Below are 24,414 nucleotides of genomic sequence, written 5' to 3'. Positions count from 1 at the left end.
ATTTTTAAGTTTGAATATTACACTGCTCCTCTTTACACATTGCATACTGTAGCAGCTTTTCAATTGGAAGTGCTTTCTTGAACATCTAATTGTCTGTTCAGAACTCCCTGTAGACCACACAAACATGTTGCTACAAGCTCTTCTGGAATATCAATAGCTCAATAGCTGTATTAGTTAAAATGGTTATAAATGTTTCATGTTCACAGATAAATCATGGCTGTATTCATTAGATCCCAATAATTTCAAGTGTGATAATCCAGTTTGTCAGAACTGTTTTGAAAACTAGCTCAAACACACTTTTTTTTTTTTTTTTACAATTAGCTGTCTGTTAAAAGGGGACCTTATTAACTGGTGCTCTTTGATTTTCTTTATACTTAAAAATGTTTGGTGATCAAGTGCTGAGATATCACTTCTCTAAAGCAGTATGACACAGTTCCCAAAAAATCTTTAAAAAATGCCATTGAAGATTAGAAGGATTCTGAGTGCTGTTACGTATAAAACATTTGCATCATGTTAAAAGAATGACTGATAGCTAACTGCGTAGTGTACAGGTCATTTGTGCATGAGGTTCTTGTGAGAAAAAACTTTTTTTTTCTTTCAGTTGTAAATTTTACGTCTGTTATCAAATGAAAATATTAATTAACAAATAGGGATTGGTAATTTTAGCTAAGAATGACTTTTTATTTTTTAGTTACTAATTACATAAAAATAAATTAAAATTTTATAGACATGTGAAGCACATTGTTGTTAAAAGAAACAAGTTATATGCCTCAATGATACTTGCCGATCTCCAGAAGAAAAAAATTATTTTATCTTTGCCTTTTTGTATCAAATTTATGATTCAGTTTTTGTTAATTAAAATTTTTATTTGATAATAAATGTAGAATTGATAAATTAAAGTACAAACAGATGTTAGTAGCAAGAATAGATTCAAGAATCTCATGATTGCAAGAATTGTATGCTGCAAATTCAGCTACCACGAATTCTTTCAATACATTACAAATGTTTTGTGGTACAGCTTTCAGAAATCGTCTTATCTTCAAAAACATTATTATTATATTGTTGTGCTGTACTGGTTTATGAAATTGACATCCTGACACCGACCTACAAATGTTATAAGTAGAAGAAAACTGAAGCGGGCTGGTCTGTAAGGTCCCATTGTTAGTTAATTATGTGCTCTAAAAATGTTCCTTCAGTTGTTGCTATATATTCTTTTTCGTAATACTTAATTCGTTTCCATTGTGCATAAAGTGTGAATTATGCATTTATATAGGAAAGTAACTAAGGAATGGAAATTTTTTTCTTTAAATAATCTTTTTCTGATGGTATTGACGGCAGCATTTTGTAGTAATGATCTTTTAGTAATGGAAGTATGTAACATTTTGCTCAGCTATCATTGCTAGGCTGTCTTAACTATGTATGCATGTCAAGAATCCTTTTTGATCTCCCTTATAACAACATATTTGTGTATGTGTGTTTGTGGGGAGGGGAAGGGGAGAGTAAGAGAGAGAATATCATGTAAAATAGCATTTGCTTCCTAGATAGAACTCATTTACTAGTTAAGTAGTTGTATTGCAGTCTAAGTTAAATCATTCTGTAAATTATCAAAATAAGTATATTGTCCTGTTTCCATTTTGAACAGGAGTTAATGGATGAGCATGCACAAGGGATCATGATGCGCATACTGGCCAAGGTTTTTTCTGCCGTGGACTACCTCAAAGACAATATAACCAAGGAACAGTTACTGCCACTTCTGTCTGTTTTAGGAACAGTTGTCTTCATTGTGATTGGAGGGTACATAATGACATATCTCGTGTAAGTAGTGAAAAATTAATATATACAATATAACAACGGAACAGTTACTGCCACTTCTGTCCTTTTTAGGAACAGTTGTCTTCATTGTGATTGGAGGGTACATAATGACATATCTTGTGTAAATTGTGAAAAATTAATTGAACTTGGAAAGATATTGAGAAGAGACTACTAACTAATAGCAAGAGCAAATCATTAATATGCACTAATTAGGTATTCATTACACAAATCGATAATAAATTGCTGTCAGGCACTTATTGTTTGTTAAACTGCACTTTGGTAATTGCTTCATGTGTACAATGGAGAACATTGCAAAGCTGTCAAAGATGCAAATGTTCATGGGTGATAAACTTTTACAGTTTATGTAAGAAGTTAAGGTATACTGCCTGCTTCTATGGCAGAAGGGTCTACGTGCCTTGGCTATCACACTGAGTCCTTCAGTTCAATTTCTGTACTACCAAATATTTGTTCTTTGTAAAATGACTGAAATGTGGTACATTCAGCCTTGTGAGGAGATTGAGTAAGTACTTTAAGGAGCAGTACTGATTCTGTTTTGGGAAGCCCACCATTAACTGCTGAGAGAGAGAGAGAGAGAGAGAGAGAGAGAGAGAGAGAGAAAGAGAGAGGGGGGGGGGTTAACCAATAAACATCAGTACTGATATCCAGTGATGCCATTTGCTAAGGATGACACACTAGTGGGCCAGCAGCAGATGGACCACCAGAGCTAATCATAGGGCTTTTAATGTACACTGTGTTCCCACCCTACTCCATTTTTGTCACTTTTATTGTGTTAGTTATTTGTATTTATTTTAAAGCTTTTATCCTGTTGCAATTAGTGTTTTGTGAATCACAGTTACCATCTGCTTCAGAAGTGTAAGTGGTTTTTGTTTTCTTAGAATTTTGTGGGGTTCCATAGATCTTCCTTCACTATTTCTCATTCTCTAAGTTCACAGGGACAAGAGGTAGCCATAAAATTGTAATTATCACCTTGAAAAAAAATCAAGCTCCGACCTTGAGACTTGGTGATGGTATCAGTCCTCCTTTACATATTCATCCTTCTATATGAGACATTTTTCCCAAGGGTGGATTACTTCGCAGACACCTTTTAGCTCTTCAGGAAACATTCTGCCTCAAAAATAACCTTGTCATCATTCTGAAAATGCCCTGCCTTGCAATGTTTTCTTCATCACAGGAAAGAGGAAGAAGTCAGTGGGTGTCTTGTCAGCAGATATGAGAGGGTAAGGCTAAATTTGATTGTCCAAAGAAACAGCTTGTGGGACTGTGTGTTGTGCTGGGGCATTTTATGGGAGCAAAAACACCGTGTCATACAGCTTCCTGTGATGTTTCATCTTGACAGCCTCCCAATGTCTTGTCAGGAGATTTCAGAAGTAAGTTCTTATCATGCTTCTGCCCACTTACAAGCATGATCTGTTTGAACTAGATGATGGCAGTCCCAAATGACAAACATAACTTTGCCGAATGCTGGTTGGCTCGTTGATTTTTCAGCCATAATGAATCCACATAGAATGAATGCGGCTTTTTTCTTATTTTTGGGAACCTTAAAGGGCCATTATTTTACAAGCATAGATAAGACTAAAATAAATTACTGAAATTGCTAAAAACTATCTCAAATATTGAGCTGCAGAAGTGTTTCAGGGATTGGAAATTTTCTTCACTGAGACTGTTATTTATTTGTTTTCACTACTGGTTTTGGCTTATGAAGCCATTGGCTAGTCAATATCTTTTAAATTTACCAGATGTGTAAACCTAGGTGTTTTAACAGTTTTACCTTTATTTTGTGCATATAAGGTGGGAAATAAGTACGTATACAATGTTGACCATAGAATTATTTTTGGATGCTGGCATAATTGTATAATATCCAATAGAAACTATTTCGAAAGCAATAACATTGATGTAGGTTGTTAAATAAAACACTTAAAAAAGAAAAAAATCCCATTATAAGAGCTCTGTACCTCAACCTGGAAAAACAGAACCCATATAGGATCACTTTGTCTGTCTGTCTCTCTGTCCATCTGACTGTTAAAAACCCATTTTCTCAGGAACGTGTAGACATATCAAGTTGAAATTTATATCACATACTTTGGTCTAGGGCCCCTTGGTGGCAGAAAAAAACTGTAGCTTCAAAGTCAATGCAATCAAAGACACAGCCATTTATGTCGGATATTTTAATACTCACGAACTCACTCATCAATACCTATAATGTACATCCCGTTGACCAACAACCATGAAATTTGGCAAGAAGCAACGACACACAGTACAACTAAAGGAAAAACTCCAAAAATTGTTAATTTCTAACTACATCACATGGAAAAAAAATCTGAAAAGGATAGTTGCTACTCACCATATAGCGGAGATGCTGAGTCGCAGATAGGCACAACAAAAAGACTGTCATACTGTATGTTTTCGGCCAACAAGGCCTTTGTCCCAAAAAAGAGAGAGAGAGAGAACAACACCCCTCCCCCCCCCCCCCACACACACACACACCTCATACACACACGACCACTCCCACTCTCTCTGGCAGCTGAAGCCAGACTACGAACAGCAGTGCAGGATGGGAGAGGTAATAGAGTGGAGGAGAGGGGGGGGGGGGGGAGTCTAGCAGGGTAAGGGTGAGGGACACTAAAGTGCTACTACTGCGGGAGTTTGCAGGGACAAGGCGGAAAGAGGGTGGAGCAGCTGTGTGCAGTCAGGAGGGCGAGGAAGAGAGGTTGGGGGGGTGGGGGTAGCGGAAAAGGAGAGTAGTAAAAAGACTGGGTGTGTTGGTGGAATAAAGGGCTGTGTAGTGCTGGAATGGGAACAGGGAAGGAGCTAGATGGGTAAGGACAATGACAAACGAAAGGAAAGAGGGTTAGGGGAACGTACGATATATTGCAGGAAGGGCTCCCATCTGTGTAATTCAGAAAAGCTGGTGTTGGTGGGAAGGATCCAGATGTCACAGGTTGTGAAGCAGTCAATGAAATGAAGAACATTATGTTGGACAGCGTGATCAGCAACAGGGAGGTCCAGTTGTTTTTTGGTTGTCATGCCCACGTAGTACAAAACGTAAATAACCCACAGTGCATGAGTCATACTCGCACCTCTCCAGGTATTTTTTTTATGTTCCTCACCTGGAACTCAGTATGTGGGTTAACTTTTAGCACTCTTGGTAGTTTATTTTAATCTCATCTATGCTTGTAAAGTGATAGTTCTTTTTTTGGGGGAGGGGGCGGGGGCAGAAAGAAGTTCCTTGGAACCATGTCTGTAGATTGTCTGCTAAGGCATCATTAAGGTATTGTTTTGGCCAAAAATTAACAAGCAAATAATGAAGCGTGAGCAGGCACATGATGTGGTGCAAAAGCTATGAATTGTTTTGCCACAAGTGTAGGTAGTGTTTTCCACACTGCATCATGCAAACTGTGTTGAATTTGTAAGTAATGCTCCTTATTGTTCATTCGACCCTCTGATAAGAACTCATGGTGCACTGCGCTGTTAAAATCAAAGAACACAGTGAGCATAACCCTTGTATTTGACCACACTGGAGCTTTCCTCAGTCATTGTCATCTGGAATCCTTCTGCTGGGACAACTGAGCTTTACTTACAGGATAATATCTGTAAACTCATGTTTCATCACCTTTAATGACACAGTTCATTTGATTCTCATCATTGTTGACTTCATCTAGTGACTCCCAAGTATTTGTCGCTGTGTTTGTTCAAAATGCAACAAAAATTTTGGAACAAAGCTTGCTTTTGCGGGTCCACACCCACCTGAAAAGATTTCATGGCATGAAACCCTTCATATGCCAGCATCGTCAGCAAATTCCATGATTGTGATTCGGTGATCCTTTATAATTATTTCTTTCACTTTTTCTGCAATTGCATCGATTGACAATGTCCTGGGGAATCCCCGGCACTTGTCTGCACGGTGTTTGAAATGCTTATGCCACTCTTAAACCAATATTTTCATCAAAAGCAATATTTAACATTTGTAATATCTTGCTGTGCTTACTCCAATCTTGTATCAAAAATTCTGTGGTTCATTTTCATATAAAATAAATAATCATCTAACCTCTTTGACAGCTGAGAACAAACTAAAAATCTGATATGGCTAACACTATTGACATTCTTTCCAGCCACATTTACCAGTACAAAACTGGAAAAAAAGTGCAAATGATATCAAGGCAATACGCTAAATTAAAAAATTCCGATACTTTTTAACACACGTGATATGCTCTACAAGGCACTGTACGCGGAAGGTGGAGGATACATCAAACCATTATTGATTTTCTGCCCTATTTTGTTAACATGTTGAGAGAGGTGAAATTGACTGTCTATGTGGTTCTAATCTCTTTAGTCCTGTTCTCATGATCACTACATGAGATATGTGATGATGGTCGCAGCAGAATGATCATACAGGCTTCCTCGAATATAGGTTCTCTGAATTTACCAAGTAGGGTTTCTGAAGAATTAAGCCTCCTGCCTTCCAAAGCTTCCCATTTATGTTACTCTCTCTTACACTTTGATATGGTCTGCACCAAACTTACACAATATTAGCAGTATGCATCTAAATCTGTTCAACATCTGTTGTCAAGTATACCTCATAAAACTCTTAAATGCTGAAGCAGTAATCTAGGATTGGTTGCACTTGTGCCTTGTGAAGAATTTCCTTTATGTACACACTGCTCTTTCCCAGAACTCTTTCAATAAATCTAAAGTCTTCCATTTGCTTTTCCTAATACAGTAAAACTCTCTCACAATGGAATCATATGGGACTAAAATAACTTTCTAAATCAGACAAGTTTCTGGATTACATAAAACACACTAGGCTAAATAAAATTTGTCAAGTACCATGCACAATATAATGATTTTGTAATTATGCACATATTTACATACCTTTAATCCTGTACAGTAGATGTTCACTTACTATTACACTAACTGACACACAATACGACATGTCTGCTGCATTTTTGCTGTAACTTTAAATTTGTGTAATGTTGTACATACATACTGTCCCTGTGTTTATTTGCTTTACATTTCACATTTTTTTGCCACATATCAGAGAGGGAAATATGTTTGAATTTCCTATTCAAAATTGTTTTTTTCTGTGCAACATTTTGCACAGAATTTATGTGCGCTGCAAATTGCATAGATCGTTAATGCAGACAATAGTTTCTTCATGCATCAGTTTTTATAGGGACATCATTTTGCTCCTCTTCTTCTTCCTTTGTTTCATCATCATCAATTGCTTAAGTAAAAGTGGAGTGAGTTGACAGTCATCACTTAAGATGTATTCATCGGGACTGCTTGAATTGTTTTGCGTTTGAATTAATTCAGAAGTGGCTGTTGCATTTTCTTGAGTTTGTGAGTACAGAAGCGTCTTGTTCACCACCTCCGAACCCCTCTTTGATGAAGCACATGGTGACAGTTTCGGGCTTTATATCCATTACTGCCAAGCCAATCCAATTTACTGCATCCAGTACAGAAACTGACTGTGCAAGAGCAAATGCACTTTTGGCTTCTTCAACACTAAGAATAAGAGACTGCATCAGTAATAGGCTGGTTGATTCGATGGGAACCAAGTCAGTTTCATGTTTGATATCTTAACTTCAGGGTGATAGGTAGCGTTGCCTAGGAAAAAGAGAGCTTGGTGATGTCCTTTCTTCATTTTGTCATTGAAAGAGCCCAGCCATTCTTCCATAAAACCACTCACCATTCATGCCATTTTATTGCTTCGCCTTGTGACTGGAACATTACTGACGCCAGAACATTACTGGTATCTATGTTTTTGCAACACCAAGGTTTTGCCATCTCTCCAATAATCAGTGGCTTCTCCATTTCAGCTAATATGTTCCCATGAAGCAGTCTAATGAGTCTTACCTTTGACATTTGATGCACTTCTCTCCTCCAGTTAGAGATTTTGAAGGCAGAGGGTAGAAAAACAGTGCCATTCCATCACCATTGCGCAAGTCGTTTGGGTCATAATTCACATTTACATTGTGCAGTATTGTCTTCAGTTCTGTTGCTACACTTCCCTGCATATACTTAGCTTTTCCACAAGCTTCATTCCACACGACGTATCTAACTTTCAAACTTCCAACCATTCTGTGGATGCCTTAAATTCCATATTCCCAAGCTCTTAAGCGACTTCAGTCTCACTCTGCGACATGTGTCCACACAGAGGCAAGTCTTTTGCTCATGCACTTAAAAACTGTTCCCATACTGTCTCATCAGTTTCTTCAGTTCCCATCATCTTTGTCTTTCTTTTTGTTTGCCCATTGTCTTTCATCAGTCCATCCCATGTCATATCCTTATTTCTTAATGTTTCATAAATTTGTGTGCTACCGCATTTGAAACACAACATTGTGTCGTGCCAGAGAGTTTGTCTTTCTACTTGCCTTGATTACTGTAATCTTTTCATTAAGTGTTAGCAACTTACTTTTTTTGACATCATGTTGTCACTTAAAGTGCTACAAATCAACTGAAACTGGCATAAAATAAGGCAGGTAGTGCATTTCTTTGAAAAGCTTGACCTTACTGGGTAAAACCATTGTTTAGCAGAACATCAATCACATCTTTTCACATAACAGCATTGTCAGGGCTCTACAATATTAATGTTAAAAATAGTATTCTTGCATAGACATGAATAACTAAGGTATACCTCTAGGCGCTCAGTCGGGAACCGCACGACTGCTACGGTCGCAGGTTCGAATCCTGCCTCGGGCATGGGCGTGTGTGGAGTCCTTAGGTTAGTTAGGTTTAAGTAGTTCTAAGTTCTAGGGGACTGATGACCACAGATGTTAAGTCCCATAGTGCTCAGAGCCATTTGAACCATTTTTTAAGGTATACCGTAATACAGTAGTATTGTATAAGCTTTTTTCTGCAATCAAGTCTTAAAATTTGCATTCCATTTCTGCATTAGGCACATTCCACTTTATACAAAAAATTGGTCTATAAAAGTGTTCTGAGTGCCTCAGGAGTGAAATACTTGTACGGCTAGATCAGATTTCTGAATTACCGTATTTACTCGAATCTAAGCCGCACTTTTTTCCGGTTTTTGTAATCCAAAAAAACGCCTGCGGCTTAGAATCGAGTGCAAAGTAAGCATTAGTTCTGAAAAATGTTGGTAGGTGCCGTCACAACTAACTTCTGCCGTCGAATATATGTAGCGCTACACAGGCATGCTTTGCAGGCACAAAGATAAATTACTGGTGCCAAAACCTCTGCATCAGTAAATAAATTAAAAGAAAATGTAGAAGAATGTAAACATTATGTCATGTATTCTTTCGTGTTTGCTGCTATCTCATTTCAATCCTGTCTGCCTAATAAACTATGAAACTAGAGTGAGACAACAGCAAACGCGGAAGAAAATACATATCACGTCATGTTTATATTCGTATTATTCTTATGCTGAATAGTGATACAGTCAGAAATGAAGCACGGCAACTGACTAGATTTTTAAATCTAAGATGACTAATTTCTGCGCAGAATGTAAAGTATTAAAGAGACGTCTGCAACGATTTTCAAATGGAGAAAAATTTTCGCTAAACTCTCGTTCAAAACACCTTCTATCATATGCAGTTTATTATTTGGTTCTTGTTGATCATTATCAAAGAAAGCAGCAGTGTAAGTAACAACAAATAGCAGTCTCTTGCCATTGTTTCACTAATGAGACAATTCCTCTATTTTTTTTATATTGTAAGCCGTGGTACCACGCACCAAAGCAAGCCATTCCGCGAGTGGTGACAGGTCGTAAACGCTCATTATCAGAATGTAACAAACAATGCATGACATAGTACAATAATGCATTTTGAGCTTAGAGTGATGTAAACACCTATAACAAAGAGAACATCACTTATCAGATCAAAGCAAAATAAGCAATCGATTCAAACCAGACGAAGCACGTGAAAAAGGAAGGGTACCCATATAAATACAGACGGAGTGCCTGACACATAGCAATGGCTACTTGGTAAAGCTTAACTGTTACCGTATTTACTTGAATCTAAGCCACACTCGAATCTAAGCCGCACCTGAAAATTGAGACTCGAAATTCAAGGGGAGAGAAAAGTTTTAGGCCGCACCTCCAAATCGAAACAAAGTTGGTCCATTGTAATATGAGACACAATTTAGGTAGAATGAATGACGATACAGCTACAGTAGTTTGGTTCGAGTCGTAAGCTCAGCAGTTAAGTTTTATGTACCAGGTAGCCATTGCTATGCGTCAGGCCGTCAGCGCTCTGTCCGTATTTATACAGGTACCCTTCATTTTTCACGTGCTTCGTCTGGTTTGAACTGATAGCTTATTTTTCTTTGATCTGATAAGTGCCGGTCTCTTTGTTATAGGTGTTTACGACACTCTAAGCTGAAAATGCATTACTGTACTGTGTCATGCATTGTTTGTCGCATTCTGATAATGAGTGTTTACGGCCTGTTCCCACTCGCGGCGTGGCTTGCTTTTGTGCGCGCTACCGCCGCTTACAATTAGAAAAAAAAAGAAAAAAAAAAATACAAAAAGGAGAGGAATCGTCTCATTAGCAAAACAATGGCAAGAGACTGCTATTTGTTGTTACTTACATTGCTGCTTTCTTTGATAATGATCAACAAGAACCAAATAATAGACTGCGTATGATAGAAGATGTTCTGAACGAGAGTTTAGCGAAAAATTTTCTCCGTTTGAAAATCTTTGCAGACGACTCTTTAGTACATTACATTCTGCACAGAAATTGAGTCATCTTAGATTTAAAAGTCTATTCAATTGCCGTGCTTCATTCCTGGCTGTATCACTATTAGGCATAAGAATAATACGAATATAAACATGACACGATATGTATATTCTTCCGTGTTTGCTGTTGTCTCACTCTAGTTTCGTAGTTTATTAGGCAGACAGGATTTAAATGAGATGGCAGCAAACACGAAAGAATACATGGCAAAATGTTTATATTCATATTATTCTTATGGTTAAGAGAAAACTGCATGTGATTCACAATTCATAAAAGTTCCTATTAGGAAAAATTCAGAATGTAGAGTTGCCCATATTGACAAACATCCCAAACAGTCTTGCCAGTCGGATTTTCGTAGTACATTGAAATGCTGCTACATTCGAAGATGAACAATATGAAATTTGTATTTACTTCATTGGATAATGTATGAAAAAGCCGTGATCGAAACTCGAGGCGGAGGAAAAAGCTCGTCTTCCACCTTTTTTTTTAAATTTATTTACTGACGCAGAGGTTTTGGCGCCAGTATTTATCTTTGTGCCTGCAAAGCATGCATGTGTAGCACTACATATATTCGACGGCAAAGGTTAGTTGTGGCGGCACCTACCAACATTTTTCAGAACTTCCGCTTACTTTGCACTCGATTCTAAGCCGCAGGTGGTTTTTTGGATTACAAAAACCAGAAAAAAATTGCGGCTTAGATTCGAGTTAATACGGTAAGCTTACGACTCAAATCAAACTACTGTAGCTGTATCTTCATCCATTCTTCCTAAATTGTGTCTCTTGTTACAATGCACCAACTTTGTTTTGATTTGGAAGTGCGGTCTAAAACCTTTCTCTCCCCTTGAATTTCGAGTCTCAAATTTTAGGTGCAGCTTAGATTCGGAATTTTTCCTTGATTTCGAGTATCATTTTTCAGGTGCGGTTTTGATTCGAATGCGGCTTAGATTCGAGTAAATACGGTATACACATTCTGCATTGATCAAGTATTACTGTACTAATTTCATGTGATTAACCCATTTCGTGCCACTTCTTAGTATTACCCATAACTACTTACACAATGTGACGTGCTGAAGATGTTTTATAATTGTGTACTTTTGGATTATTTCTCTGTATTATGGGCATTACCTTCCATTTATCCACATTTGAAGGGAAGTGTTAGATCACCATGATCTAGGAATATTGTCTGTTACAACTAATCAAAATGTCCTGTTTCCCAAGCTATTAAATAAAAGTCATCAGCAGACAAAGACTGCCGATAGAACGAATTACCCCCAGTTCTACCAACAGCCTTGCAAGGAGGGAGGAGAAGCGGTCAAAGGTAAGAGATCCTCTCACCCTTAGGGTGGGAATTTGCCCCTAAAATGCAGAAGAATTGCCACTGATCATTGGCTTAAGGATTCAAAAGGCAGCGGAAGTGCCTGCATCAAAGACATGTAATGTTTATCCATATTACATGTGGCCTGTAATTGAAAAAGTGTCACAATGATCTTTCCACATACAAATGGTTATGGATTAGTAGCCCTATTCAGATCACCATTGAGGGGACTGCCAACGAGAGGTAACCATTAGAAAAAGATTGTGTAACCAATCACAGGGTAATATTCTACAAATACAGGTTCGGAATGTCAGAAGTATGAATGTAGTAGGGAAGCTAGAACACCTCAAAATGGAAATGCAAAGATTCAGTCTAGGTGGGGAGGGGGGGGGGGGGGTTGAAAGGGTTGAAATGAAATACAAAGAAGATAAGGTTTACAAGTTATAAAAATGTAGGGTAATATCAGCAGCAGCAGAAAATAGTGTGATGGGAGTAGGATGCATTATGAGAAAGAAGGTAACAGAGAGAGTGAGTTACTGTGAACAGTTCAGTGATAGGTTTATTCTCATCACACTCAATACAAAACCAATGCCAATAACAATAGTGTGGGTATACAAGTCAATGTCATAAGCACAAGAAGAAGAGACAGAAAGTATAGAGGGATATTGAACAGATAATTCATTGTGTAAAGGAATATAAAAATTTAATAATAACTGAGGTATAAGATTCTGTCGAAAGCTTTGCATACTAGATCCACAACTGGAAGAGTATCAAGGAGGTTTCAGGAAGGTTTGATCATGCGTCAAACAGATAATGAACCTCAAATACTTCCTTTCGTACCTGAAGCTCAGGAATAAAAATTTTGTTGTGACCTTTGTGGATTTCAAAAAGCCATACTGCTCGATTGATCGTAAAACCCTGATCAGAATTCTAGAACAACTTGGCTTAGACAAGAAGACCCAAGCGATAACCCAGAAAACACTAACCAACACCACCTCAAAAGTGAAATTTAGAGGAGAAACATCAGAAGCTTTTCAAATAAAGACTGGAGTGAGGCTAGGAGATGGGCTGTCACCTCTGCTCTTCAACTGTGTCCTCGAGAAGGTGATTCATGAGTGGTGCAAAGAACTGGAAAACCAAGAACTTAAAAATGGTGTCAGGCTGGGTTACAAGAAACAAAATTTTGAAATCGATTGTCTCGCTTTTGCAGATGATCTTCCAATCTTTTCTAATTCCATGGAAACAGCTGAGAGACAGATTAATGAGATTAATGTACAAGCACAGAAGACTGGCCTCCAAATTCCATTTGAGAAAACCAAGTTTATAACAAATGTAAATTCACCACCAAGGGAGCTTGTAGCGGGTAAAGGCAAAATTAAGCGAGTTGAAAAGTTTAAATATTTTGGAGAATGGATAACAGCCACCTCATCAGAGAAAGAAGCCTTCATGCATGAACAAAATGGAAATGGCATTCCATTTAACTAAAAACATCTATACCAATAGATCAGTATCATTCATTGCAAAGGTAAGGTATTACTGCAGTGTTATCCGTCCAGAGGTTGTACACTTCTGAATGCCTAGTAATGAACAAAAAAGGCCTAATGGAAAAACTGGAGGTCAAGGAAAGGAAGATTTTGAGAAAGATCTTAGGTTCCATCAAAGAGAATGGGGAATATAGATGATGTCATAATCATGAACTGTATTCCCACATAGAGAAGATAACCAATACCATTCGGAAAAGAAAGATTATGTTTTATGGACATACGACCTGAATGAGCCGTGGAAGACTCACCAATCGTATGATCACCTACTTTCAGGAGAAGAAAACAAAATGGGCCTGGTTCACAGAGATGGAGTAAAATCTTAAAGAAGTGGGGATCACCCATGATGGCATCTTGGAGTGTGTCGCACTCAAGGAGAAACTTACGGCGTGGCAGGATTTCCAAGAAAAGCCAAAACTAAAAACAGGAAAGGCTTGGACCCAGGAGAAGAAGAAGCAACATTGAGAATGAATGTGGGAGCACTGGGCAAACATCAGAACACGTAAAGCAAGACAGTTGAAATAACGTGGTCCAAAGGTGGCATATACGAAATGAATGAATGTATGAGGTATAAGAATGATATAGTAGGGGAAAGGAATAGAAGACAAGTGTTGTGGGAGATGTGGATTTGGTAGTAGAAATGAGAGAGGGGAAAGAAAACTTTGGTTCTACAATAAATTTCGCTTAGTAATAGTGAATACACTGTTCAACAATCACGAGAGGAAGTGGCATACTTGGAAAAGGCTTGGAGGCACAGGAAAATTACAGCTGTATTACATCATGGTCAGACACATTCTGAAATCAGACAGTAGAGTGTGAGGTGTGCCTATGAGTGGATATAAACTCAGATCATAATTTAGTGATAATCAAGAATAGATTAAAGTTTAAGAAAATCGTCTGTAAAAATCAGTGTGGAAAGAAATGGGATACTGAAGTACTGAGAAATGTTCAGATGTGTTTGAAGTTCTTTAAGGATGGAGATGCTGCAATAATGAATACCACAGTAAGCAGCTCAGTTGAAGAGGAATGGAAGTTTCTAAAAAGAGCAATTGCAGAAGTTGGTCAGACAAAGATAGGTATAATGAAGGTGTCTAAGAAGAACCTTTGGTTAAGAGAGAAATATTTCAATCAGTTGACAAAAAAGGAAGTACAAAAATGTTCAGGAAAAGAAAGGAATACAGCAATATAAGACACTTATGGATTAAATAAATAGGAAGCATAGGGAAGCTAAAGCGAAATGGCTGCAGGAAAAAATGTGAAGAAATCAAAGAAGAAATGTTCATATGAAGAAAAATTAAATATATAACGTATAGAAAAGTCAAAACAACCCATGGTAATGTTAAAAGAAAAGTGTCATATTCCACTGTTAAACACAGAGGAGAAAGCAGATAGAGGAAAGAGAATGTTGGAGGTCTCTACTGCAGGGAGGAAATGTCTGATGATGTGATAGAAAGATAAATGGGTGTCGATTTGTAAGACAGAGGTAACCAGTATTGGAGTCCGAGCTGAACAGAGCTTTGGAAGATGTGCGATCAAATGAGGCAGAAGACATAGATAAGATTTCTTTGAAATTTCTAAAATCATCAAGGGTGTTGGCAGCCAAATGACTATTCAAGTTGATGTGTAGGATCTGTGAGACTGGAGACATACTGTCAGACTTACAGAAAAACATCATCTACACAATTCCAAATATAGTAATGCCAGATAAGTGTTAGAAGTTTCTGACAAGAGTAATATACACTGAAGTGACAAAAAGTCATGGGATAGTGATACTCAATATACAGATGATGATAGTATCATGAACCCAAGGTATAAAAGGGCTGTGCATTGGCATAGCTTTCATTTGTACTCAGGTGATTCATGTGAAAAAGTTTCTGACGTGATTATGGCTGCACAATGGAAATTAATAGCCTTTTAACGCAGAATGGTAGTTGGAGGTAGATGCATGGGACATTCCATTTTGGAAATCGTTAGGAAATTCAATATTTCGATATCCACAGTATCAGGAGTGTACTGAGAATACTAAATTCCAGGCATTAACTCTCACCACTTATAACAGTGGCCAACAGCCTGCACTTGATGACTGAGAGCAGTGGCATTCGCATAGAGTTGTCATAACAGACAAGCTACACTGTGATGACTGTATGATGACTATATAGGTTAGAGCGCTGCATCAAAATTTTCCATTAATGGGCTATGGCAGCAGAAGACTGACGCAAATATCTTTGCTAACAGCACAACATTGCCTGCAGCATCTCTCCTTCGCTTGTGACCTTATCAGTTGGACTCTACATGACTGGAAAGCCGTGGCCTGGTCAGATGAGTCCTGATTTCACTTTGTGATGGTGATGGCAGGGTTCAGGTGTGACACAGACTCCACGAAGCCATGGACCCAAATTGTCAACAAGGCACTTTGCATGTTGGTGGTGGCTCCATAATGGTGTGTGCTGCTGTTACATGGAATGGACTTGTCAACAAGGCACTGTGCATGTTGGTGGTGGCTCCATAATGGTGTGTGCTGTTGTTACATGGAATGGACTGGGGCGACTGTGCCAACTGAACGGTTCATTGACTGGAAATGATTATGTTCAGCTATTTGGAGACCATCTGCAGCCATTCATGGGCATCATGTTTTCAAATAACAATGGAATTTTTATGGACGATAATGCACCATGTCACTGGGCCACTATTGTTTGTGAATGGTTTGAAGGACAATCTGGACAATTTGAGCAAATTATTTGGTCATCCAGATTGCCCAACATGAATCCCATTAAAAGTTTATGGGAAATAAGCAAGAAGTCAGTTCGTGCACAAAATACTGCACCGGCCGCACTTTTGCAATTATGAAGAGCTATAGAGGCAGCATGGCTTGGTATTTCGCAGGAGACTTCCAATGAGTTGCTTAGTCTATGCCACATCGAGTTGCTGCACTATGCGGGGCTAAAGGAGGTCCGAGACAATATTAGAAGGTATCCAATGACTTTTGTCATCTCAGCGTACAGAAAATGGAAAAGAAAACTGGAGATCAGTTAGATAAGTCAGTTTGGCTTTAGGAAAGATGTTGCTCATGGTAATGGAAACACGATTTAAGATCAGGATATGTCACAGGATTTGTTGATGTGGAAAACACTTTCAGTGACATAAAATGCCTTAAGATATTTGAAATTCCCAGAAAAATTATTATAATCTGTTGGGAAAGATGGATAATATACAACATATTCAAGAACTGAGAAGAAACAATAATTGTGGAAAACCAAGAACAAAGTACTCATATTAAAGATGATGCAGTTTTTTTGGCTCTGTTCTTCAAAGAAGCATTGACAGAATAAATGAGAGAGGTTCAGGAATGGGATTAAAATTCAGGATGAAAGGTTATCAGTGATACGAGTTCTTGATGACATTGCTATCCTCATTGAAATTGTGGAAGAATTACAGGACTTGTTGAATGAAATGAACAGTCTGATGAGCATACACTATGGACTAAGAGTAAACTGAAGAAAGATGAAAGTATCAGAAATGAGGTTAGCGATAAACTGAACATCAAAATTGGGGACTGCGAAGTAGATGAAGTAAAGGAATTCTGCTATCTCCAAAGCAAAAAAAACGGGGGGAGGGGGGGGGGGGGCAGATTAGCACACATAAAGAGAGCATTCCTGGCCAAAAGAAGTCTCTTCGTATCAAACATTAACTTAATTTTGAGCAAAAAATTTCTGAGAATGTACATTTTGAGAACAGCATTGTAAGATGGTGAACCATAGGTTTTGGGGAAACTAGAAAAGAAGAGAATCGAAGCATTTGAGGTATAGTGCTGCAGAAGGATGTTGAAGATTAGGTGGACCGATAAAATAAGAAATCAAGTGGTTCACTATAGAACCAGAAGGAAGAGAAACACATAGAAAACGTTGACAATAAGAAGAGGTAGGATGATAATACATGCATTAAGACATGAAGGAGTAGCATCCATAGTACTTGAGGGAACTGTGGAGAGGAAGACAGAGATTGAAATATATCCAAAAAATAATTGATGATGTTGGGTGCAAGTGAGTGCTACTCTGTGATGAAGAGGCTGGTACAGGAGAAGAGTTCATGGCATGACAAATCTCTGTCAGAAAACTGATGTTGTACCCCCCTCCCCCAACCCCACCCAAATTAAGAAACCGGGAGGTTAGAGAGAGAGAGAGAGAGAAAGTGAAAAGTTTCTGTCGATAACAGCATTATCATCAAACCATCTTATAGTGCTACTGGTCCCGTCTGATAAATTGTGTTGTATGTTAGAGATCCAATTATGCTGACTTAGGACATACCTGATCTTATTTTCATTTTTGCATTTGCTGTCCAATGTAACGTACTGGATTCTGCCAGTTAAATATTTATCAAGCCAATCACGTATGTGAAGATACTCCTTACAATCATACCTTGGTTGGTAGTAGCTGATGATTTGATAGAGAGATAAGTGCCTTTGGATTTCTAGATAGATACAATGTGTAACTGTTCAACTTAAAACGTAACTATCCCAGCTCATCAAATCATTTAAAACTTAACCAGGTCTGGCAGCCCAGATCTAACGTCAAATCTAACGTAACTTCTCGTATGAGCTCCATTCACCAAATCTTATTGCAGCAATCCAATCAATTCAGGTTTAACATAGTATAGCTGATCGCGCCTTTTTTTACATTTTTGGAGGTGATAACTTTGCTGCAGAAAGTCTTGGGTCACTACCAGATGTACACCAATTAATCTGTTGACAACACTTCTTTATTACACACATATATACAACAATTGACTGTTACAACTTACCAGGAACCGGAACACACCAGATAGTACTCCAACCTCACTCCCTCTGCCCTCCTCAAAGGCTTTGGACAAGATGTATTTATACATCCTTTAACAATTGTGTTCTTTGACATTATTATGTTATTTCATGTTTGATATTACAATTGCAATAAGTTAAACCAGCAAAAACTGACATTACAGAGTTTTAGTAGAAATTAAAACAAGTACAGTGATAACGCATATTTCCAAAAATAACAGTCTTTTACAAGTGCAATTTTGAAATATATGTACAGTTAATAATTAAGTTCTTATTATTCAGTCCAGAACATTCTCAAATAGCTTTACGTAATTTAATTAATTATGCAATTTTATGAAACAATTTTGAACTGGTAATATTTCTACAACATCAAAATACAATTCAAACATTCAAAATGATATGTTACAACATTTGACGCCTAAAATGCGGAATAATTACATACATCACAAAATCTTTAAATTGTGTGACAAAGAATTAATGAATCATTCTTCTAACATTATTTATGATACAAATTGTCTTTCTGAAACAGGTTACGTCTCCAGTTTAAGAGAATATTCTCTAGTTTTCGTAATAAGTGGACATTGCACTGAATTTCTCTATAGAATGTTCCAGAAACATTAATTAAGAGTTTAATTGCAGATTTTTAGTTGATTTCTGTAAGAATATGTTGTCCTGACTTGCAAAGATACATAAATGTTAAGCTTTTTGAAAATTAATGGTTTACACAGTTAATTTGTGTTATGGCAACAATGAATTTTACTAATTGAACTAGAATTACAAAACTGAATGATGATGGTTTCTAACATTTATACACTATTAACACTGACTCCATAACTTGTTCTTTTCGTCAGAACATCCCAAAATTCATATCAAAGTGATAATGACTTATCCCAACTGTACATTACTTTACCTGATAAAGATCATACATTAATTGGTCTGTGACACAGTTTAACATTTTTGTTACAACTATTTCACACTGTTGCGCTAAGTGTCCTTATACGTTACCCACATCTGATTTAGTGTGTATTGCCTATTACGAAACCTGCTGTATCTGGCATTCCAAATGACCCAACACAGCCTGTTTCGTTTCACAACCCCCCCCCCCCCCCCCCCCTGTCATGGAAAGGATGATGCCCCTACTTTAGAAACCCAAACAAAAATAATTTTTTTTTTTTTTTTACACACACACGTCTTTGGTGTCTTCTTTTCTTGAGGGTTGGTGTCTTCTCTCTTGAAGATTGGTACACCTTAGCGGCACACTTCAGTTTTCAGTCCCTATCTGATACTTGGCGTGGCTTTCTTGTACACTGCTGGCTACTGTAGGCTGCAATAGCACAGTCCACTATGAGTACGCGGTATACAGTTGTCAATTCCAGTTATGAATAAGTGAAGGAGGGCCCAATACTTTTGTGGACAAGTTGTCGGGTACAAAACCGGTTCACAGAAATTTTTACATGTAATTGCACAAGGTTCTAATTATTCTAAAAAATTTGTTGAAAAGTAAGATTAATTTTAAAAAAGAATCTTAACGCTAAGAGAGGATAGATTGACAGTTGGAGAAAATTTATTATACAAGGTTACAGAATAAGAGTAAGATGCAATGCCAGAATACGAAAATGAAACCTGGCAATTGCACAGTTAGGGGACCCAGTGTTTGCCAAACACTTAGCATACCAAGGATGTATGCTCCCCCGAGGAACAAATATATACAGCATAACATAGTATACAATATATCCTGGGAAAATTACAGCATGAAAGTATTTAAAATTTCTATAAACATCCATTATAAAATATTTTCTTACATTTTGTTTTATACAATTTCAGTTTGGTTACATTTCATAGGCCAAACAGTCTCCCAGAACTTGGGTAGACTAGACGGTAAGCGTTCGGATGTGGGTTGTCCTGAATTCTGAAAGGTCCAGTTTATATGTCAAAAACCTTTTTTGATTCCCCACTGATGGCTTTAGATTTCCCTTGTGTTTTAACAGGGACTAAGTCATCAATTTTAAATTGTGTAGGGTTCAATCTTTTTTCATGTCTACATTTCCTTATGTCACATTGAGATTTCATGGTTTTTCTTACAATTTCCACTCTCTCTATTGAGTACTTAATGGTTTGCAGACTGGGAAATCAATGAAATCACTAATTGGATATGGTGGTTTGCTATTATACTGTATTTCATAAAGTGAAAAACGTGTTGAGGAATGATGTAGGCAGTTTATAACATCTTCAAATTTCTCAACATAGTCAATCCAACTAGCATGATTAGTATTATAGTATGTACTAAAGAATCGCCCAATTTCTCTCGTGTATCTCTCCGAAGGGTTTCCCGATGGGTGATAGGCTGAAATAAGAATGTGGTTTATCCTTTCATCTTCAATAAAAGCTTTCCATGGTCCAGAAATAAATTAAGTGGCATTATCCGATAAAATTTTCGGAGGTTTTCCTACCCTGCCAAAATAGTCCCCTCTGATTTTTGAAATAATGCTTGTACTTTTTTGCTTCCCGAAGAGGTTATAACTTAATGAATTTTGAAAAAACATCAACCATAACAAAGATGTACCAATAGACTCCTTTGGTCTTGGGTGATGCTCCATATAAGTCACAGTGACTAACTTGGGTTGTTCTTTTAGCAAGATGTTCTGTATCAATCCTCTACAAGTTTGATTTGATACTTTTACTCTTTGGCACCTGTCACAAGCTATCAAAATTTTTTCTGACTCTCATGGCCATATTGTTAAAGTATACATTCTCTTTGATTTTCTGGATACACTTTTGAATTCCACAATGGCCAAAACTTTCATGAATGTATTTGATGAGTACATCAATGTATTGATCAGGCCAACGTAATTTCCGTACATCGCTATCTATACTGTTTCTCTTGAATAGCATCTCTTTGTAAATTTTGTAATAATCTCCACTTTCTCATGTCCCCTTTTTCCTAGATACCTTTTGACCAGTTTAAAGTTCTTGTCATGGTTCTGATTCTGGCTGATGTCATTACAAATGACTGATTTCTTGTTCATTGTCCACCCCTCTTGAGTACATAATTTTGAATTCCTTTTCACATTCTCCACTGTTATCTTCAAAGTCACTCCCCACAGGTAGCCTAGACAAAGCATCAGCAACTACATTATCATACGCGCGTAAGATGTTTTATTGAGTAGTTAAATTGCTGTAACAAGAGTGCCCACCTGGCAATCCTTACATGATGAACCTACATTCTTGAATATAAAGTAATGCCTTTTGGTCAGTGTAGACAACTATCTGATGTCCCAATAAATAATTTCTGAATTTGGAAAATGCCCAGTAAATGGCCAAAAGTTCCTTCTCTGTAACAGTGTATTGTTTCTCATGTTTTTTTCAAAGTTCTACTAGCAGAAGTGATAGATCTGTGTTCTATTTTCCCATTTACATCTAATTCTTGGAAAAAGTGAAGCCCTAGACCATAATCAGTGCTATCTGCCATAATGCAAAAGGGTAAACTCATATTGGGACGCTACAAAATTTGACTGTTACATAATTGTGTTTTTATTTCTTCAAAGGCAGCTTCACATTCCTGATCCCAAACCCACATTGTGTTTTTCTTCAGCAATCTGTTGAGACTTGGAGCATTCAAAGCTTGGGTACTAATGAATTTTCAGTAGTAACTGCACATCCCAAAAAATGACTTCGATTGTTTATTGGTTTTAGGAATTGGGGATTTTGCAGTTGCCTCAAGTTTTTCAGAATCTGGCAAAATACCCTCCTCAGAAATGCTGTGGCCGAAAAATTTCAGTTTTTTCACAGCAAACTTATATTTAGATAGTTTAAGTAACATTCTCCCCTTCCTCAGTCTATTGCAAACCTCCCTCAAAGTATTAATATGCTGCTCCTAAGTTTCCCCAGTAATCAAAATGTCATCTATATAAACAGTTAATTTTGACAAAGATCCTTTCCCAAAACAGAGTCAAGAGCTCTAATGAATTCTGCTACTGAAACGTTAAGGGTCCTTGTTTTATATGTAAATTCTAAGCAGATTATCAAGACTGCTAAATCTGAGTACAGGAGAGTAGTCAATCAACCAAAAATTGAGCGTTTTAAAAAACTGCTCAAAGATATGAACTGTAAAGATGTTTATAGTGCTCATGACATGAATGAAAAATATACACATTCATGAACAAAGTCAGTACCATGTTTGAAAACTGTTTTCCTCTAAAAGTTACTCAGATTAAACAGAAGTCTATAATAAAACCGTGGATTACACAAGGAATAAGTATTTCCTGTAAGACAAAAAGGAACATGTATCTGTCGACCAAGAATAGCTCCAATGCTGATGATTTAGCTAAATACAAGGAATACTGTAAAACATTTAAAAAAGTAATTCAGACATCTAAACAAATGCACTACGAGAAGAAGATAGGAATGTCAGGGAACAAAATAAAACAATATGGGATATAGTGAAAGAGGAGACTGGTAGAACCAGAAAGGAACAGGAGCAAATAGCATTAAGGGTAGATGACACATTAGTAACCGATGGACATAGTGTGGCAAATCAATTTAACAAGTATTTTATATCCGTTACTGCTAGAATGGGATTGTCAGGATCAGTAAATAGCTTCAGGTACATGAATATGTCACTCACTTCACCAAAAGAAATAACTTCCAAAATAAAATCTTTAAAAACAAAGCATTCTAGTGGTTACAATATCAACAAAGTTAATTAAGGCATGTTCTTGTGAGTTTAGTACAATTCTAAGTTACTTGTGTAATCAGTCAATTATAACTGGGACATTTCCTGACTGGCTAAAATATGCAGATGTAAAGCCTCTATTCAAGAAAGGGGTTAAGAGATACCATCAAACTACAGACCAATTTCACTTTTGCCAGCATTCTCAAAAATTTTAGAAAAAGTAATGTACAGGCAGTTTCTCAACCATCTGACCACAAATAACATATTATCAAGAACACAGTTTGGATTTCTGAAGGGTTCTGATATCGAGAAGGCTATTTACACCTACAGTGAAAATGTATTTAATTCATTAAATAACAAGTTACAAGCAGCAGGTATTTTCTGTGATTTGTCAAAGGCATTTGATTGTGTGAACCACAACATCCTTTTAAATAAATTATAATTCTATGGTGTCACGGGCAGTGCTGCAAAATGGTTCAAGTCATACCTCACTAACAGGAAACAAAGGGTGTCAGTGCAAGGGACTAGTGAATTAACTCATCAGTTATCATCAGAATGGGAAGAAATTAATATATGGTGTCCCACAAGGATCCATCTTAGGGCCATTGCTTTTCCTTGTGTACATTAATGATCTCTCATCAGTTACACTGCCAGAAACAAAGTTCGTTTTGTTTGCAGATGACACAAGTATTGCAATAAATAGTATGTCGAGTGTAGTTCTAGAAAGATCTGCTAATGATATTTTCATGGATATTAATAAATGGTTTAAAGCCAACTCACTGACATTAAACTTCGAAAAGACTATATGCAATTCAGAACCTGTAAGAGGTTTCCACCCAGCATATGCATAAAGTATGAAGAAGAGCAGATAGAAGAGGTTGACAGTCTTAAATTCCTGGGATTACAACTTGATAATACATTCAGTTGGGAGGAGCACACCACAGAACTGCAGAAACGCCTTAGCAAATCTGTATTTACAATTCGAGTGTTAGCAGACATAGGCGACATAAAAATGAAAAAGCTTGCATACTTTGCCTACTTTCATTCCATAATGTCATATGGTATAGTATTTTGGGGTAACTCTTCAAGTCAAACAAAAGTTTTCAGAGTTCAAAAGTGTGTAATACGTATTATTTGTGGAGTAAATTCACGGACGTCCTGTGGAAACCTCTTCAAAGAACTGGGTATACTAACTACTGCCTCCCAGTATATTTACTCCTTAATGAAATTTGTCCTAAATAATATATCTCTTTTTCCAACAAACAGCTCAGTCCATACATACAATACTAGGAACAAAAATGATCTGCACAAGGACTTAAAAGAACTTGCTTTAGTTCAAAAAGGGGTCCACTACTCAGGAACACTCATCTTCAATAATTTGCCAGCAAACAAAAAATTTAGTTACAAATAAAGATCAGTTTAAAAGGAGGCTGAAAGACTTACTAGTGGCCAACTCCTTCTACTCCATGGTGAATTTTTTAATAGAAACAAATGATGTATTATATATATTCATACTATTAGTATTGTTATTTCAGCTTAAAAAAAAAAAA

The 24,414-nt window shown here is 37.1% G+C and overlaps 1 protein-coding gene across 1 annotated transcript in view; it reads left to right on the top strand.

The window, feature by feature from the left end:
- The window catches only part of LOC126253218 (dnaJ homolog subfamily C member 16), a 158,219-nt gene that overhangs the window by 69,496 nt on the left and 64,309 nt on the right, over positions 1 to 24,414 (top strand). The window contains exon 9 of the mRNA XM_049954403.1: positions 1,643 to 1,815. Coding sequence (XP_049810360.1) covers positions 1,643 to 1,815 — 173 coding nt within the window. The remainder of the gene's footprint in view (positions 1 to 1,642; positions 1,816 to 24,414) is intronic.

Source organism: Schistocerca nitens, chromosome 4 (genome assembly GCF_023898315.1).
Source record: "Schistocerca nitens isolate TAMUIC-IGC-003100 chromosome 4, iqSchNite1.1, whole genome shotgun sequence".
NCBI lineage: Eukaryota > Metazoa > Arthropoda > Insecta > Orthoptera > Acrididae > Schistocerca > Schistocerca nitens.
This window is presented reverse-complemented; position numbering and strand designations above follow the sequence as displayed.